The following is a 19,077-nucleotide window of genomic DNA, read 5'->3' as shown; positions in this document are numbered from 1 at the left end:
ACTGGTACATTGGAAACGTTGTTCATACCATTGAAGTTATGTAAAAACATAATTCAAAAACAATATTATTTTTACAATTTAAGTTTGACAGATCTTTAACAATAAATAAGTTACCGAACGTATCCTGAAAAATGACTTCCGCTGTCAAATTTGAAATTTGATAAACAGAAAGTTTGTTATTTTGAATTTAAGTGAAGTTGTAGATCCGAAGGGCTGTTAGAATTTTTCATTATATTTTGTATCTTGTAATCTAAGAATATGAATACCAACGAAGTACTAAAATTTGTATCAACTATAAGTAATCAAATAATAGAGGAAATTAACTCATCTTCCGAAATATTTGAGAGATACCTTAATGATTACAAAAATGTACCAATAAAATTACAGCCTCTACCTATAATTTTGGATTTCCTAAACAAAATTGATAATAAAACAGCTGAAGATAAGTTGGACAAAATGTCTAATAAAAACAGCATATTTTTAAATAAACTCGAGAAAGAAAAGGTAAGTTCATTTTCCATTTAGTATTAATCTTTTGTAGTACTATAAATTTAGGATGAATTACAACAAAAACTGGATGATTTAGAAAAATGCAATATTGAAGCAGAAAAAACAGTAAAAACTTTAGAACAAAAATTAATGAGTCTTAAAGCTAAACAATCAAAAATGGATAAAAAAAGGTATTACTACTACTACTATTATTTATCAAGTTATATAACGTCAAGGACTGATTTATTTGTAGGGCTGAAATATTAGTCTACAAGTTACTGACTAACACAACTTTTTGTTATGAATCTAATTGTGTCAAAGGCTGTATCCTTTACAAAATAATGCTGTTGTTTTATTTCAAATTTTATTATAACATTGAAATAATTTTAAAAAACTATTTAGGCTAATAATATTATTTCCATCCATAAATAATCATAGGATTGTTAGGACACTTTTTTCAATGGAAAAAGTAGAATTTAATGTGTTTCTAACATAACGTTGAATGTAAAAAAATGAAGAGTGAGTTTTAAAGATCATATCATTAAAAATGTTGTTAAAGAACATTTAAAAAACTGCTGAATTTACAATTAAATATTTTTTAATGAAGATCGACAAAAAAACAATACCTCACAGGTGCGTGCTCAGATTTTTTCTCTGGGGTGATCAGGATATAAGTCCAAGGAACCTTCGGGGGATCTGGGAGGTAAAATTTAAAAAAAGTGTTTTTTAATGGTGTTGTTTTGGCTCTTCAGAGAGTGCTATTTGTAGCTTTACAAAAATAAATTTACTATGTAATTATGAGGCTCAAAATTATTTATAGGATATCAGCTTTTGATGTACTTCTATTGTTTCTGACTAATTTCATTTTTAGTTTGTTTTACCAATACCTGGGTTGGTAACTTCAAATTATAACTTGATATTCTTGTTCATTGAGATAAATATGATCTGACTTCATTACTATTTTTTTTCATTTTGTGGAGTAGTCACTTTTCCCTAAGATTTCTTTTATCCCTAAAAGTGGTTTCATGAAGAGTTTTTATTAGAAAATAGGATCCATATTGTTTTTTCTTAATAAAATACAGATGTTATTGGTGAATTTCCGGAAAAATTTAAGTGTTTTGATTTGAATCCAAAGAAATTATCTTCCAAAGAAATTACTGATGCTTTATATGAAACATTGAATAAAGTTTATAATGATCCAACAGAAGAAGAAGAAAAAGATGAGGAGAAAAAGTTGCAAAATGATATACAAACTTAAGAATATCTTTGATTTATCTTTTACAAAAGTTAAGTATCTTAAGTAATTTTACGTTTTGTATAAATTCCCAATAAAAACATTTTACTACAAACTTTTGTTTTACTTTTTGTAAAAACTACAGGAGTTTAAAGTCATTGTTATTTTATACGTTTACAAAATATTGAGAAAGTTTGCTTAACTTGGTTTTTATATAAGCAAATTTTTCATAAATGATTCAATAGTAAGTTTATTCAAAGGAAGCAAAATGGATTTTTGTGATGAATTAGTCAATTTAAAGGAGAGATTTGGGTAAAATAAAATTCAATAATGATATAAATACAATTTTTATTATAAATTCATATACCTACAAAACATTATTTAGCAAAATGTCACAAAACATAATAGATTTAATTATGATTGACAATAAGATTAAATTTATGTAATAATGTTAAACAAGAGGCCAATGCAAATGCAGTCATAAATAATCCACAAATAAGAAATGTTAAAAAGGACACTTGGAAGATTAAGGAGTATAATACGTAGAAAAAACCTAAAAAAATAAATTTATAGTTTCAACTCTACTACGATTCAGTGAATATTGTAACACCATTCATTCATATTGCCACTCATTCCAGAACTTTCTATTTAATCTGAAATTTTTATAAATTAACATGCGTCAACTCCTATTCCTAACATGTGCTGTTTTTATAGCACAAGAATATATTATTAAGTAATTCAAAATATCTTCAATAACTTACAGTCCAGTTTTTTCAATAACTGCGTAAACATACAGGGTAAGGTCAAGTTATAAGAAAAAGAAGAATAAACTATCTAACCTAGAGGCTTATACCAGTGCATATCCAAAGTTCGAGAGACCCCGTGGTGCCATTTTGATCCTTGCATGAATTACTGCATTGTCAAGTGTGTATCATGAAATTATGAGGTGAGCTTTTCACACAAATTATGTTAAAATAGGTATTTCGTCCCTAAATATCAATATTTATTGTTTATAAGTTTAGATTGAAATGGTGATAACACGTCAACTGGCAACTGTTGTGTTTGTTATTACAGCTGATTCAATAGTGAAGATTATTTTCTGAAGGCACGTCCTCGGTTTTTTTGAAGTTTTGGTCACAGATTACGCAGCTTTAGTTTATACTGTCAATTATTGAACAATGTAGTTAATTTCTGTTTTTGTTTTTAAGTTCACTTATTTTCTGAATTGCTCGTTTCAATAGTGTGTTTCAAATTTGTATGTTCAGAAGTGACGTTTGAATTCTATAAATAACCGTATTTTCAAATTTACCGCCAAAACAAAGATAAAAATGAACGGTATTAGTACGTTCACTCTCATTCTCCCCTCCATATCTCTCATCTAATCTCGTTACAATACGAAGTTGGTAAAGGATAGATTGATTAGTAGGAAGTCGTTAAATTGCTTGTTGAATACGAACCGAAGATTAAGCAATGTTTACATTCAATTTGCACCATTCGCGGTTAACTTTTGTTTTATATCCCCTTTTTAGATTGATTGTATTTTTTTATGAGTTTTCAATAAAATTTCATGTAGACACTAGTTTAGTGAATTAAGTTTAGGTTAAGAAAACATTTGAGCAAGGATAGAGTACGTATCTAAATTATTGTTGAATATTTTAGTTAAGTAAATTTAGAATAGAAAAACACCCTGTATACTATTCGATATTCCATTCTATTTTGATGATATTTCTATGTTCTCATCTCTCGGCTTTTGACAGATGACGTCACGTGTAGATCGGACAACCTATCCTTTACCAACCTTGGCTACAACACATTAAACTCTCTATTTCCTTTTCCTTGATACATTTCAGTGTTACCAATATTGTTATATTGAAAATGTTCTCACTAAAACTACTTTGAAAATATTCATTTTCTTTAATAGTAAAACCATCTATTTTGGAGAAAAATCTACCTTTAGTTGATAACGCATTGCTTAGGTCTAATATCACTTTGAGCGGTATTAAGGCTGTTGCTGTAACAAATGGCAGTACACCAATGCAAATACTAATAACTACTAATAAAGTTGTCGTGGGTCTTTCAGCTCCAAAAGTCCTTAAGCATGTTCTCACAATCCTGATACATCTTTGTGTGATACCTATAATTCACAAGTAAAACGCGATTTGTATGTAATAGCATAAATTATTGCTATTTTAATATGAATTTTAAGTATTTATAACAGTTTTGTTATTTAGTATAAACCTAATATAATTCAATAAAATTACTCAACCCTCCTAAATGTTTCCAAATTAAATGATAAAGTGAGTTTATACAGATATGTCAACAAATATTTTAGTGAAAACCATTTTTATAAATAGTTCGACCACAAAAAATATAGTTTTCAGAGTATTGCGATAATAGTAGAAAATTTTGATTGTTTAATATTGATTTTGAGGTTAGGAATATGTAATTAAATGTTATAATTTGAAATTTTAACTATACCTTTCAAGTATACTAAATTAATTTTAAACAAATATCAATTAACTAACCTAAAATTACATTGAGAGGATTAATAAATACCCCATACATTTTTTTTGTGACAAAAACTGTGAGAATTACAAATTATTATACCCATATATCCACTCTAGGCACATCACAACAAATGATGACGAATTTCTATCGCAAATAGATTAACAAAAAACATCTTATCTATATATGTAAATTACTTTTATAGATATTTCAATTGAGTAGTTGGATAGTCGGACTTAAGACGTATATTATTAGACTTTTCTAGATTATTGTACAACGAAAATATTACGTGATAACTTTAAAAGTGGAAAAAATATTAAAATTTAAATTTTTTCGTCTATTTAATAGATCCTCATTTTTTTTGTGTTGTGAATATAGTTTTAACTAGTCTTCAATAAATAATTTACCACTTAGGTACTGGCTAATGTATGTAACCTTAGTTCGCCGAAGCGTAGTGGTTAGAGTACAAGCCTCACATGCGGGAGGTCTCAGGTTCAAATCGCGCCCATTCAAATTTTTTTTTCTACTTATGTAGTAATAATTATTTTTAAATGGCATTCTTGCATGTCATAGAGAAGAGTTGACAAAGTTGATAATTGTACAAAGGGCATCTTTAGTATTATCGGTGTAAGTAATTAAATTCGTCTGTTGTTTAGTTAGTTTGCTCTAATCTTCTAGTGCTTGAAAAAAATTACCATTATACTTCTGTTTTATTAAAATTTTAACTAGTGGAAAAAATATTGTGTGCAATTCGTGTGTAAATGCCTTTTGTAGATTAATGTATTTGTCGGATGATCCGCAGGCTCACATTCGTTGAAACAAGGCTACTTTACACACTTATTACATAAATAAACTATTTTAAACTTAAAAATTATTTGTACATTATTTTGATACTATGTACTTTTTCTAACCTATAACCTATGTATTTTAATTGTGGAAAGAATGTAGAATAAAGTGCTGTCATTTTGAAAGATGGTTCAAACAATTTTTGAAAATGGAGATGCTTACCAATAATTGTAATAATATCCATCCCCGACTAACACTTTCAAGTAACGTTCATTAATGGTTGAATATAAATAATTTTATTACTTTACAATTTCAATTTCTTATCAAACTTTTAACGTTAAACATGTTACTTCAATTAATATTAATGGTAATTGTTGGCAATTTATCTACAATCATTTTAAATACCTAGAAGATATATAGTGTGAGTTAAGTCCTAAAATATGATGACCTGACATACCGGAATCCGCTGACATCGCAGCCGGCATTTATACACCTTACATAATTATAATTGTTTGCTTTTCAACTAATGTATTTGTAGAATAATACTGAAGTCTCTGAGTGAATTTTCGTTTTTTAAAAACTACTTCGTGAAAACCAAAACGTTCACTTGTGTTTCATTGGAATAATGTATATATTCAACTTGCAAAAAAGGGTCAAACCAAACTTATTTTCATATTTCCAAATACCTACAACAATATAATTTGAGAATTGATTGTTAGATATTATTTTCTACGGCCCTTTACAAAAATATGTAATACCTTCAGCGAAAACGTGATTTCCATAACAAATTCTCATGAAATAAACTTTTGATCCCATATAATTTAACTTTTTAAAGTTCAATTTATATTTCTTATAAAGCACACCCTCATGTATAATGTTTTAATGACTTCAAATTATTAATAAACAAATACGTGAATCATTTCTATGATTAGAATTATTTTTTATACTTTTGTTTAATTAAAAATCCCAATAGAATAATAATACTTAAAAACAATTAAACCTTGGTTTATGCAGCCAAAATTATAAATATATAAACTTTAAACTAACAAATTAAATTACTAGTTGAAAGACACTCAAATGGTATTTTCAGTTTATGGAGAAAATTAACAATAAATTTAAATTATAATTTGCCGACTTTTAACTTCTTAGTTTAATTCCCTTGTAAGGTTATAAGCCAAAATACGTCAGAACAGTCTGTATTGGTGATAATGTTTTGTTAACAACATCCTTGTTCTTTGGTTATAAAAACTCATAAAAAGAAAAATAGAAAAAGCAAAGTCTAAAAGTCAGCAATGTCCTTTCGACGATGGAACACTGATAGACAGTGTCAGGAGCTTTTAGAAAGTCATAGAAAATCATTGCACGAGATTTAATTCAATTTTTTGACCAATATGAATGTTTCAAGTATCTGTAAACAACTCAAATGGCACTCATATGACAGCATGTTCTGAGAACATTTATGATTAAAAATGTCAAACTTTATGATGGCAATGTTAGATTTGACATATTCACATCAGTGTTGCTATATCTTATAAATTAAATAGCAACCCTCATATAAGTTAGAATAAATATGAAAATATAAAAATGAACAAGTATCTTTCGAAAATTTACTTAAAAATCAAAGGGTTTTGTAGGTTGAATTTTAAATTTATCCCTCTCAGGATCTACAATCTACTGATCCAGAATAACTGTTTCTGAAAAAGCCCTTATGTGAGATGAACCTTAGAAAATGGAAAATAACAACAATGTAACAATGGCTTACCTATTTATTGTTTCCTCTTCTACAGGGTGCGGCAGCATAACTTCCTTTTTTAAAAAGTTCGCCATTTAGTCGGTAGATGTCGTAACGGAGTGCTAGTGGTCTCGTTCGAGAGGGGGGACTATAAAGTTTTGTCCCGGCACAGTTCAGTCGCCATCATGCGTTGGAACAGTGAGGAGCGTGCGTTTGCCGTTGAGGTTTACTTTTCGAGCGGATGTTCTGTGATCGCAACCCAGCGCGCCTTTCGGAATCGCTTTAATTTAGCCCCCTTGGCCCCTGTCCCGGACCGGAAATCAATTGTTACGTGGGTCACTACGTTCAGACAAACTGCAAGTGTGACAAGACGAAGAACTGGAGTCCCTCGGCCCATTAGATCACCGGAGAACATTGAGTTAGTTAGAACTTCAGTGTTGCGATCACCACGGCGTTCTGCGCGCAAACATGCGTCTGCCCTTGGACTTTCCGATCGTTTTGTGAGGAGAATACTTCATGATGATCTTCATTCTTCACAGTGTGGTGTGCAATTTACTCACGTGGAATTATTGGTCCCTGGTTCTTTGAGGAAAATGAAGTCACAGTGACAGTGAATTCGCACCGGTATGTAAACATGTTACAGGAATTTTTTTTCCCACGGCTAGATGAGTTGGACTTAGGGGACACTTGGTTCCAACAAGACGGAGCAACGGCACACACTTCAAGAACATCGATGGCTGTTTTGAGGGAACACTTCCCAGAGCGCCTTATCTCAATTAGGGGCGATTTGGAGTGGCCAGCCCGCTCTCCCGATTTGACCCCTTGTGATTATTTCCTATGGGGTTTTTTGAAATCCCGTGTGTATGTGAACCGTCCAAGGACCCTACAAGATTTGAAGACGAACATCCAGGAAGAAATTGCCAACATAACGCCTGCTATGCTGGCAAGAGTCATGACAAACGCCAGAAATCGGTTTACTCAGTGTATGGAGAATGGGGGACGTCACCTAACTGATTTGATCTTCAAAACTCAGTAAAACAAAACTTTATGTATGTGCCTGTATTATAAAAAACGAATAAAAATTTTCTGATTCATACAATAAGTTTTATTAACTTTTGAAAAAAGGAAGTTATGCTGCCGCACCCTGTATATCCACAAAATTAAAAAAGCTTTACCAAAAACTAATTTATTTCAATATAATTAACCCACTTGAAAAATCAAGTCACAACACTATGTACAGAACTAAACACCAAAACTATTTACAAAAATAATAAAAACCAAGAATGAAGTCACTGCATATTATCAACGATACTGCACATAACCCTGTCCAAAATATAACAAGGGTCTTGATTGTTTTCTGAATTATCTTTATTTTCACGGTTCATTAATAAATCAGTGTCAATCATTATTTTAGAGTCTAAATCCATGGGTTCTGGTAAATTTTGAATAGCTTGTTGAAGAATATCCATTACTTTATCTAAATGCTTTTGAAATCTGAAAATAATTGTAAAAACTCAATAGGATTATTCAGAGATTAGAATTTTTTGAAATTACCTATTTGCAGTTTCTATCCTCTGTCTTTTTTGCAATTCCATCATTACCCTCAAAGTTTCCCTTGCTTGATGTGGTCTAAATTCGTTTAGTAAATGATGTATATGAATAAACAATAAACTTAAATCTTCTACCTTTTCAGCTCTGCGTTGTGAATCAGGGCACTTCACCAACAAATCCAATAAATCTAAGAAATTAGCTAACAGAGATTGATTCAATTTTTTTAATTCTCGCCTTCTATCAAAATGAAGAGGGTATAACCTTTTAATTCCCTGCAATTTTTATTAAAACTTCAACACTACTTACTAATACAAAATTAAAGTAAATGCAATTTTAAAATATAGATATAATTAATTACTTGACTTTCAAGCGGCCTGATAATATTTTCTTCAGTATTAAATGCATTTCCAAACATGTGGTACGTATCTTGTATTGGAGGTGGTGGCTTTGGGGCCCTACCACGTCTAATAGCTTCATCTGTATATTGGTTTACATATTGCATAGGCGGAAGAGGTAATGAGCTAACTTGGATAGCGTCTGAACTTGCCATTTTAATTAATTGGAATAATAACTTTATAAAATTACTTCTTATTTATTTATAAAACAATTTTTGTAAACACTACAAGATCTTCTACTGGTTTACTGTCAATATGTCCATAATAGTAAATACGTAACAATCCACGACTTACGTATACTGTTAAAAAGCATAGACAAATAACAATTTTCAGCTACCTTCAGACTATAGCACCAATTCCGATGATATCCGATTATCGAAAGCGTTACCAAACATTTTTAGGTGGGTAAAATATTCTATATTAAATATAGTTTTGAATCAATAAGAATTGTTTAGTGTCGAATACACTTGATACTTAGTTTTATTCGATTTCAACGATGAATCTATTCCAGGTTTCTGTTTTTTACTATTTAAATGATTACACCAACCGATTTCTCTTATAATTTTTAAGGTATTTACTTTAGTTTGAAAAGTTGTAAATTCAATTAACAAAGTAAACTTGAATGATACCGTTACCAATATCTTGAAAGGCTGTAAGGGAATTAACCTCAAACATTACGAGACTAAAGTAGCTGTGGGACTCAGCCAGGTTGGCCTGCAAACCACACAATCATTGTTATTGCAAAAAAGTGGTCGTCTTTATATTTTAGTTTAGTTTTTTCTGAAATTTGTTCTAGCAATCAATTTAATTCGCTAGTTCGCTCTAGAAGTTGAATCCCGAAAACGGTTTGATGATTAAAAAGTGATTTTAATACAAAATAAATTTAATTCTAATATTTAGAGATACCAAAGGCTTGCTCAAAATGCATTATTTTGATATTTTAAATTGCAATTAATAAATTGATAAGTACTTTTGAGTTTAATTCTGAACGCGAATAGATAAGTTTACTGATTTATTATTAATATAATAACCGTTAATTTTTCAATCTATTATTAGTTGAATCAGTTATTTTAAGAACCTCGACTGATGGTGCCCACTGATCCTCATTATTCAATAACGCAAGGAAACTTAGCAATAGGAACCCAGCATCCGTTCCACTCTTTTTTTCATCCAAAGATATGCACCGCACCATCAGTGAACATAAAAGACCGACTGGTATCTGGGAATGTACTAAACTTCTATAAAACACTGAAACATTTCCTCTTTAAGCTAAACCTCTTCGGGATTTCCATCCTGGACCAGTGTTAGCATTCCACACAATTGATTTTTTCGCTTGATTTCCCTTTGCTCTATAATATCTGTAGCTGTTGCTTGGAGTGATTTGATCGTCCAAATTGTTTCGTTTCTTCGTCTGTAAAATAGTTTCTACCTACTCAATTATGGCGTTTCAATTCTCTTCTTTTGATAGCATGAACTACTACGATACTATACGTGTTCGGTGTTTTGTCACTGTTTGGCAAGCATGTGGATGGGGTTTTAAGAAGCCTCCATTTGATTCTTACGACCTAAACATGCAATATTTGTAAAGGCATTTCAGCTTACCAGTCCAGCGGGTTGCTTACCGACTTACATTAGCGTTTCTCACTTATACACCGATGGAAAAGGGAGATGTGGGTGAAAAAAAAATAAATAAAACAAGCAATTATAAAGATACATTTAATCATAATTTTTCAACTGTGACCATGTATGTAGATTCATTTTACATATTAACTAAAAAGGGACATTCAATTGTGAAGTTTAATATTTTAAAACTCTACAAACTATGTTAAAATATGTACATGAAAAATTAACTATTGTCACATCTGTATATCAACATAAGTCTGTGCAGAACTAAATAAATACAACACTTTTCCGTAACTCCGATTGAGCATTGTAAAAAAGCCCATTCATAAAGAAAATATACGAAAACAAATATATATATAGCAATAAAAATTTTCAAAAGCAATAAAGGACATAACTTTTCCAATAAACGAGTAATAATAAAACACAATATTTATCAAAAAATCCGTAAGCAGCCACTAAATCGTAAGACTAGAGTGATAAATACGAAACAGTTCATGAAAACGCAACGTTGACACATTTTAAAAAATTCCTAAAAATTAGTAATTTAATTAAAATTGATGATCCAATATTTTGAAATTTAGATATTTCATAACATCACCGTGTCCAAAAAATGATTAGCCTAAAAGTAATAATAAATATTCAGCAATAGTGATGACCATTCAATAAAATTTGTGGTAGGGTAGACATAAATTATAAGGGACAAAGAAAACAGATTACGTTTCCAATTACTGAACTGTAGTACCATCATTTAAATTTTCAAAATATGTCCGTTACTATGATCTAGCTTTCCAAAAATGAATCGTATTCACTGTTAAAATTATACAAAATGAAAGTTTGATATTGAATAGAATGAAAAACTGAGAATTCTTATTGTGGTGATCGGCTACTAACATTGCGTTGGTATCTATACTGAAACTATGCGTCTAGTCCACAGAAATGATCAAATTGGCTAAATAACAATACTTCTAATAACGATTTGCTAATAAGTCATGGATAAAAGAAAATAAAATTGTTAGTCCATATGAGAATTATAAAATGAAATTACAGCATGCAAGTTACAATCTCGTGATATTTTACTTTTGCTATTTTGAATTCATCAAAAAAATATTGGCTGCACTGAATAATTCATACTGTCAGATTTAAAGAATAATAAAATGAGAAAGTTAATAAAAATATATCCGAATGCTTTATAGTTTACTACCAACATAAAATTATATCATTTAATAATAATTGAATACATTTTGATAACAATAATACAAAATATTGACAATTTTTTAGGAACGATCTTTTTATAGTACATTCATTATTGTCACACATGATTGGAAGCAAACAAATCAGTGTTGCCAATATAAATTATTACAGAATGGCCAACCCACAAACTTCTGTTATTTATTCAAATAGTAGTAGTAGTAGGATAGTAATCCTATATCGTTCATCTATCTATTTAATGTTTTCATTTTCAATAAATTCCAGTATACGTTAGTTTGTATGAGACATGAAATGACAATCTGTCAAACTACCTATTCCTCACGTTGTTGGTTGAATCAATGTCAATAACAAAGTTAAATGTCAAATTTTATTATGGCCTGTCAGTTTTAAAAACGGTCATTAGATGCTAAAAACATAGGGAAATATTCGCATTTTGAGGTTATTGCGTGTTCTAATTCTTTTTATTTCACTGTCATGTCAAAGTTGGTATCACAAATTTAAATAGAAATTATGATTAATCATTATATTGTAGTAATATGTCAATTGTCATTAAAATTGCAATTTTTATTATCACAAGTTATTGTGCCAATAAAATGTCAAGTTTCATAACGGACTAATGTCAGTTGTAAAAAGTGTCACTCAAAATATAGGGAAAGATTGGAAGTTATATGGGTCCTGATTCTTTTTATTTGATAGTTTCATTTAATTCTCGTTTTTCTGTGCTTCTTTATGTTTTTAAAGCATATATTGAAGCTTAACTATTTCTTTAAACTATCCAGTTTTTTTAAATGATTAAGTTAAGGTGCGTTAGTGCATCTTATACATTTTTATTTATTGATAAGTTTTGCTGGTGTTTCATTAAAGTTGACGTCATAAATATAACCTAGAATTGCGAATTTTGATACACTAAATATGTTTAATCATCGTATTGACGTGATATAATGGCAAATGTCATTAAGATGTCAAGTTTGATTGAAACGTTAAATATCATTGTATCATTAAAACGCCAAATGTCAATCTCCCATATTATTTATTCAATTAATTCGAAAATATTGTAATTAATACCAAATTGTTTATTCATATCGATTTCTGTGGACTGTTCTGGACAAAAATAATTGAAAAAATGCAAATTCAATTAAACTAAGCGAATTAACTAAGTCATAAATATACAACTTAAAAATAATGATACAAGAAAAATTATAACGATACATATTAGACCCTACTAAATGGCCTTATTTACATTTATAACTCGCCGACTTATACATTTTTTTTAATATACACTTGATTTTCTAAAGAAAATTGAGCAGTTCCTTAAAAGCGTCCCAAAGTTCAAAACACTTCAATAATTATTTTTTATCGTTATATAAAAATTTTTGAAATGGACAACTTTGAGAAACTTCAATTCAAATCACTAATAAAACCATGGCGCAGATTTTTTAATCAACAAATTGCAATTTTTTACTTTCTACTGAAAACAAATAAAAATTAGAAAATTGATTTAATAAAAATTAACAATCAAAATCAAATAAGATATCAGCAATAATGAAAATGAAACGACCGTAAACAAAAATAAAATCGTATTGTCAAGACATTTATAAAAAAAATAAGCTGGAAATTATTATTGGGCTCTTATTCCAATGCCAGATCCACAACCACCATAAACAATAATGAACCAAAAACTTAATTATACTGGTGTTATAATCCAAACTGCACTTTCTATCTTCTTTAGACTTAAAATAAATGTTTCAAGCCGCAATTTAAATTCTGGAAATTTCTGAATACCAAATATTTAATTTTCCAAATCAAAATTTTAAAATTCTCGCTTATAACATCAGATATTTAACTTATATCCTTAATTTTCATTCAAAAAGTTATGAATCTGACAAAGAAAAATCCGTTACATTTTACATATTATAAGCCACATAAATTGGATCTAATTGGTCAGCTAGGAAACCGTCTCTTAAATGCATACGTTGCTTTTCACCACGTGAATTGATTGGTACTACACCCGGATCGACTACAACGACTACTCCGACGATGAGATGGTGTTCCTCTAAAACGGTATTCGTTACTAAAGGAACGAGATCTAGAGCTTCGCTTTCGTTGCCGTCTAATTCTACCACTACAACCAGCAGATTTGTCCAAGTGAATACAGCACTGTAAATACAAAAAGTTTCCATAGAAACACAATTTTTATACTTTGAGAAATATGAAGTTGGATAGGATAATTGACAAACATTTTACTTTTTTAACAATATTTTTGATTTACCCTCTAAAATACCTATAGAAATTGTCATGTTTACAAATAAATGAATGTAAGGTTAGGTTAGGTTAGGTTTAAAAGTTTACAAATAAACGAATGTAAGGTTATGTAATGACGTAGGTTTTACGAATTATGACGTTACGAATGAGGATAAGAAAAAATAACTTTTTGTACTTACCATTCTGCAATTTTTTTATGGCACCTCAGAACGCTATTTTCTATATCTATGGGATGATATCTCATGCCGCGCAGCATTATTGTTTCGTCGAGAGCACCTACTACAAAAACGGCATCGTGTAATTCAGGCGAATCCGAAGGTACAACGTGATGCGATGACCCTAAGGACTCGTTATCGCTTTCTCTACTAATGACGGTTTCGTCGGTAACGCAACTATTTTCTGACATTTCCGTTCTTCTTAAGAAACCTAAATATCCCGTTCTGGCGTAAACTTCCCCTGTATTACCTGCAAAATATTTCAACTTATATATGTGGAATACATTTCGATAATATTTTTTTTGTTAGTAACTGTACGGATACTGTAACTTTAGCCACTGCCTTTTCAGTATAACTCATAGACGCAGTCACGTGTTTAAATGCCTATTTTTATCTCATTTATTTTCTTAAAATATTAATAATAATAAATTTTTATGAGGAATTGACTGACGTACATCCCTTCATTTATAATTAGAAACTATAAGCCAAGAAATTAAATTTAAAAAGGTAAGTATTAAACTAACGAGATTTATTTTAAAAAATCACAAGGATAATTTCTTGATCAATGCATTAGACCTTATTTTTGCGGGTAAATAAAAATATCCAAGAAACTAGTACTAATAATTAAATAGAAATGTTAGGCAACAAAATATTTCAATAACAGTAACAAAGAAAATGGCCCGCCACTGGCGATAAACAAATTTGTTTTCCTGACTTAAAGCATAACCACATTTATCTGTAAAAAGTTAAATTTGGAAATAAACGATCCATTTTTCCACAAACTACACAAACACAAATAATAATTGTTTGATAATTGAAGTTTTCTTTAAAAAAAAATCACAGATATATAGCAAAATAGCCAAATAATTAAAAAAATAATTCTGGAGAGCAAGAAATAGATTTTGCAGCCACAACCTAGTGTAAAATTATAAACAGTGTTGTCATGTTTCTTTTTATCTTAGTATAGAAATCTCTTACGAATAATTCATAAAAGAAAATTTGGCATAAAAATAAATTAAATCACCATTTGGTATCTTGTGTTATTAGGTCTGTGCTTATAAACGAAATTTTAATAAAAAGAGACCTAAAATAAAGATAATTCATCGACAAAAACGTATAAAAGAGATCTAAGAAGTGAACAGTAAAGAATTTAATGATTTTAATCTAGCAGGAACTTCCTGATAGTAATAAAAGAATTTAACAACAACAGTTTTAAGGTTAAGTGGAGAAAGAAGAAGGATTTGTGTAAATTTTGTTGTGAAATGGGTTAAGGGGGCCCCGAAAGAAAGTTGTAAAAAAATTGATATTTCAGAGGCAGTAAAATAGATGAATGGTTGCATATCCAATAAATTGATACTCAGATCATATTGCAATCAGAACAGAATAGGAAAACAACCAAAATACTTACCAGTAACTAAACGGGCATTAAAATGATCTCCATATTCGCTCTCGTCGCCGTAAATAGTGAAGTATCCGCTTGCGTTGTGTCCACTTTGCACCCAAATTTCTCCTAGATGCGAATCCCCGCACTGTCCCTTGCTCTCAGGATTAGCTATAATCACTTTAACTCCGGGTAACAATTTTCCGCTTTCCATCAAACACAAACTGTGTGGACTGCCTCTTTCTACTAGGCTCACTCTATCGTTACGAAGTGCCCTCAAATCGACGTAAACCGTTGAAGGTTCAGGACTAGAAGCACCTTGTAGACAAATAGCGACGTTTACTCTACATCCGAAAGATGTCGATACCGCTCTAGGACTGAGTCCTAATGCACTGAACAACTTCGAAAAACTAGTAGTCAAGTTCATTCTTGGTCTTTCTTCGGCTACTACGACGCATGTTCGAACGCAGGCTAAATTGATACCTCTAGATTTGAGCTGGTTAACGGAAGAACCGAGACCTTTTGTACAGAGTTCCATAACGCCATAAGAGCAGAAAGTGTCGCGTACTTTGTATTGACTAACAGCACTGAGCCATAGAGCTGGATTCACTTCTACTTCAGAGGGTGGGATCAAAATGGAATGGTGGCCTGAGTAGATACTGCTTAAACACCTGGAACAAAAAACGTACTACAATTCAACATTTGGCAGCTCATATTTATTATTTATTATTCAGATTAGAGGAGTCTTTTTTCCATGCTTTTGCAATGGTTGCCGAAGAAAAGGGAAGGGGAGATCTTATAGTGTACTTGTAGTTGAAAAAAATACCAAGTAACAAACTGATTTTGATGAACTATGGTCTTTTGTTGATAATTTTGTTAAGGTCAAAACAGTTATCAAGTGAAAAATTGAAGAAAATGGACACCACACGATCCAACTAGTGTGAACCTGGCTTAAAACATATTCCAGAGTTAGATCAACTCCTCAAGTTAGTTATAGACGGCTAGGACATCTGTGGAGAGCTGGCGAAGACACAGTAACTTTGTCAATGCTATAATGGGAACCAGGAGGTAGAAAAAGAAGGAAGGTTCCAGATCAAAATGGTTTAAAGAAATAGAGGAAGACCTGAATAGAATGAGAATCCATAAAAGGAAAGAAAATACTGCTTGGAGAATAATTAGCGTCAGAGTGGATTAAATAAACAAAAAGGGTGGATACACCCCGCAAAGAGGATCTAGAAAGCTTTACACGGTTCAAAGGGTGTACCATCATATATATAAATATAGTTCTTATCACCTAGCCGATGCAGATAAATAAAAAATTAGACGATGTCATTAAAGAGAAGAAAAATGAAGTTTTAAATAGGATAAATGTGAAATACTCACCAAAGAGCAAATCCTAGTCCACAATAAGGATCTAAACACAAAGCGATATGCCTACTGGGGTATAATTCGCAAGCTAACTTCATACTTTTGCATAAATTGGTTACAGCAGCATGTGACATTTTTATTCCAGCCAACATTCCGGTAGTTGAAACGCTGAAATCTAAATAAGCCATCATTTCAGCTGTCGGAGCTCTATATGGCACCGGTAATTTCTTCTTAGGCATATCATCGGTGTCTAAGATGAGCGGCCATGATTTTATATCCACCACATTACTAGCTTCTTTTGATCGAAGAAGTTTGATCACAGCCTGTATTGACAGCACCAGTACGGATTTCGATACGTCGACTATCATCCTATAAAAAAACCGATAGATAAAATTTAGTATCGATAATGAAAGAATGAAACATGTCTTAGCTTACCTAACGGTAGGTAACGTCGTTTGTAGATTTTGTGGATGAGGAGGTCGAATAGTAACTGGTACAGCACCAACATATAAACATCCATAGAAAGCACAAATCAAATCTAAACCCGGAGGGAAAATTAAAGCTACATGATCACCAGTATTGATCTTTCCTTTTTCTACTAAAAGGTTTCCTATTCTTTCCGCTTTTTTATGGAGCTCGGAACAAGAAAGCACTTTAGCTACAGCTCCTTTGCTATTCAGCAACGTAAAGAGGATATGGTCTGAAGTACCTTGAGCTCTCCATCGAAGAATTTCCGCGATAAATTGTTGCTGAAAATCAAATAAATTATTATATAATATCTATTTAACGTACTATTTCTTTTCTACGAGAAAATATTTGGTGTTTTCTGATGACATAAACAAACGTTTATTTACCTTTTTAGAAGAGTCGCCATCTTCATCAAGAAGACCTCCAACTTCTCTTCCTTGAGCACTCGCAAGTCTATTTCCTTGAACAAGATTGCCGACGATTACAGACGCCGGTCCCACGTCTGAAACACATTCCTTTGCTGAAACGCAGAAAGGACAACATGCTGTAGCACTCAAGCAGAAAGCTTTTTGGTATATGTTAGTTGATCAAAAGGTGTGTATGTGTAAATTGAAAATTTTCCTTATAAAAACGTGACTACATCAACTTGAACATGTTTTTTATAAATTTGGAGGGTTTTGATAATTTTTCTGAGATTTAAGCACAAGTTAAGCATTGAATGATTATTTTTTATGCCGTTGCTAAAGTCATTTGTATGATTAGATCAAAGCGTTTTCTTTTCTTCCACAAAAAATTAATTATTTTATGAATGCCACATTTTTTAAATGTCTGACTAAACAGCTCATGTCCTTATCTTGTCATTTTGTTATTCATATAGGCACACCTTGATAATTCTAGATGATAATGCCACAGATTTAATTATCTATAATTGCCACTACTTTTGAATGTCAGTTTAGGACCTTATCTTCTCAGGTTGTTATTCGAATTGTAATATCATCGTAAATTATATTCAGATTATTAGACTTCCAACATTATTGTTGTCAGTAACGCCACAAACTCATGACCACCACAACCTCCAGAAGCTTGTACTAAAAGTTCTTGATCTCATTTCCTAATGCTATAACTCAAATCGTTATATTTCTATCAATTTCATTTTCTATTACAATATTTATATTATTATAGTCAATAGGGCCATAACAAATTAGTTTTGAATGACATAATAGTAATATAATTATTTAAACTATTCTCAAAATAAGATGTAGTCAGTTTTTAAAGGAATGCAACACTTAACAAATAGTCTTCCCAGTTATTTTATTTGAGTTTTTAATAAAAAATGTCTATTGTCAAAATTTTTTCCACCAAATTTGTTAAGTGTAGTTTAAATCTATACCTACAAACACAATTTGGTACTGTCAGAAGGTGAGGGTGCTGTATATATAAAAAAATAAGGGAAATAATATACAAGCAGAGGAAGTATTTTTTTTTGTATATTTGAAATAATGCGAGGTGGTGTTAGCGAGAAACTAGGAAAATATTTTTTATTTATATAAGTACCTGAGAGACCCTAGAAACTTATGATGCATTTAACTTATTAAATATTCCGTGCTATGTTAATATTTAATCTGGCTCTATATACATATCTGCATATTTTAAACAATTCTACAGTTCAAATTAAAGTTCTTATAGATTTTCATTAGAATAATGATAAATACAATAATACTGAAAATAATTTTAGAAAAAATCAGTGAAATACCAAAAGTTTTTATTATAATATAGAAGGTATAAAAAATGCAATAGTCTTTATTTAATTAGGACCAATTTTTATAATTTCATATAAAAGTTATGTCAAATGTCAAATG

The 19,077-nt window shown here is 30.6% G+C and overlaps 3 protein-coding genes across 16 annotated transcripts in view; 1 reads left to right on the top strand and 2 right to left on the bottom strand.

Moving 5' to 3' along the window:
* The first annotated feature begins 151 nt into the window (after positions 1 to 151).
* On the top strand, positions 152 to 1,832 carry LOC130904049 (uncharacterized). Its single transcript, XM_057816567.1, has 4 exons — positions 152 to 504; positions 556 to 680; positions 743 to 813; positions 1,572 to 1,832. Exons 1-4 carry the CDS (start codon positions 259 to 261, stop codon positions 1,745 to 1,747), a joined length of 618 nt encoding a protein of 205 aa, XP_057672550.1. The 5' UTR covers positions 152 to 258; the 3' UTR covers positions 1,748 to 1,832.
* A 222-nt stretch (positions 1,833 to 2,054) lies between these two features.
* On the bottom strand, positions 2,055 to 8,992 carry LOC130904048 (mediator of RNA polymerase II transcription subunit 7). Its single transcript, XM_057816566.1, has 6 exons — positions 8,656 to 8,992; positions 8,301 to 8,569; positions 7,890 to 8,240; positions 4,249 to 6,795; positions 3,675 to 3,857; positions 2,055 to 2,276 (listed from the first exon to the last, which is right to left on the bottom strand). Exons 1-3 carry the CDS (start codon positions 8,845 to 8,847, stop codon positions 8,036 to 8,038), a joined length of 666 nt encoding a protein of 221 aa, XP_057672549.1. The 5' UTR covers positions 8,848 to 8,992; the 3' UTR covers positions 2,055 to 2,276; positions 3,675 to 3,857; positions 4,249 to 6,795; positions 7,890 to 8,035.
* Positions 8,993 to 10,394: 1,402 nt separating this feature from the next.
* Positions 10,395 to 19,077, bottom strand: part of LOC130904046 (disco-interacting protein 2) — a 255,151-nt gene continuing 246,468 nt past the window's right edge. For 9 of the 14 annotated variants that reach the window (XM_057816564.1, XM_057816558.1, XM_057816560.1 and 6 more), the window contains 6 exons: positions 17,605 to 17,738; positions 17,186 to 17,499; positions 16,766 to 17,119; positions 15,410 to 16,053; positions 13,966 to 14,251; positions 10,395 to 13,681 (listed from right to left, as the gene is read on the bottom strand). In XM_057816564.1, the coding sequence (XP_057672547.1) occupies positions 13,429 to 13,681; positions 13,966 to 14,251; positions 15,410 to 16,053; positions 16,766 to 17,119; positions 17,186 to 17,499; positions 17,605 to 17,738 (1,985 nt within the window). In that variant the 3' untranslated portion in view covers positions 10,395 to 13,428. The remainder of the gene's footprint in view (positions 13,682 to 13,965; positions 14,252 to 15,409; positions 16,054 to 16,765; positions 17,120 to 17,185; positions 17,500 to 17,604; positions 17,739 to 19,077) is intronic. The other 5 variants (XM_057816565.1, XM_057816559.1, XM_057816561.1 and 2 more) reach the window with 1 other exon arrangement.

This window comes from Diorhabda carinulata, chromosome 2, assembly GCF_026250575.1.
Source record: "Diorhabda carinulata isolate Delta chromosome 2, icDioCari1.1, whole genome shotgun sequence".
NCBI lineage: Eukaryota > Metazoa > Arthropoda > Insecta > Coleoptera > Chrysomelidae > Diorhabda > Diorhabda carinulata.
Note: the sequence above shows the minus strand (reverse complement) of the source record. Positions and strands in the feature narration are given on the sequence as shown.

Excerpts from the sequence above, each read along its gene's own strand:
- LOC130904049 (XM_057816567.1), top strand. The coding sequence starts at position 259 with ATGAATACCAACGAAGTACTAAAATTTGTATCAACTATAAGTAATCAA. Across the intron at positions 505-555 it reads ATAAACTCGAGAAAGAAAAG|GATGAATTACAACAAAAACT; the intron begins GTAAGTTCATTT and ends CTATAAATTTAG. Across the intron at positions 814-1,571 it reads ATCTAATTGTGTCAAAGGCT|ATGTTATTGGTGAATTTCCG; the intron begins GTATCCTTTACA and ends AATAAAATACAG.
- LOC130904048 (XM_057816566.1), bottom strand. The coding sequence starts at position 8,847 with ATGGCAAGTTCAGACGCTATCCAAGTTAGCTCATTACCTCTTCCGCCT. Across the intron at positions 8,570-8,655 it reads TCAGGCCGCTTGAAAGTCAA|GGAATTAAAAGGTTATACCC; the intron begins GTAATTAATTAT and ends TAAAAATTGCAG. Across the intron at positions 8,241-8,300 it reads AGGATAGAAACTGCAAATAG|ATTTCAAAAGCATTTAGATA; the intron begins GTAATTTCAAAA and ends AATTATTTTCAG.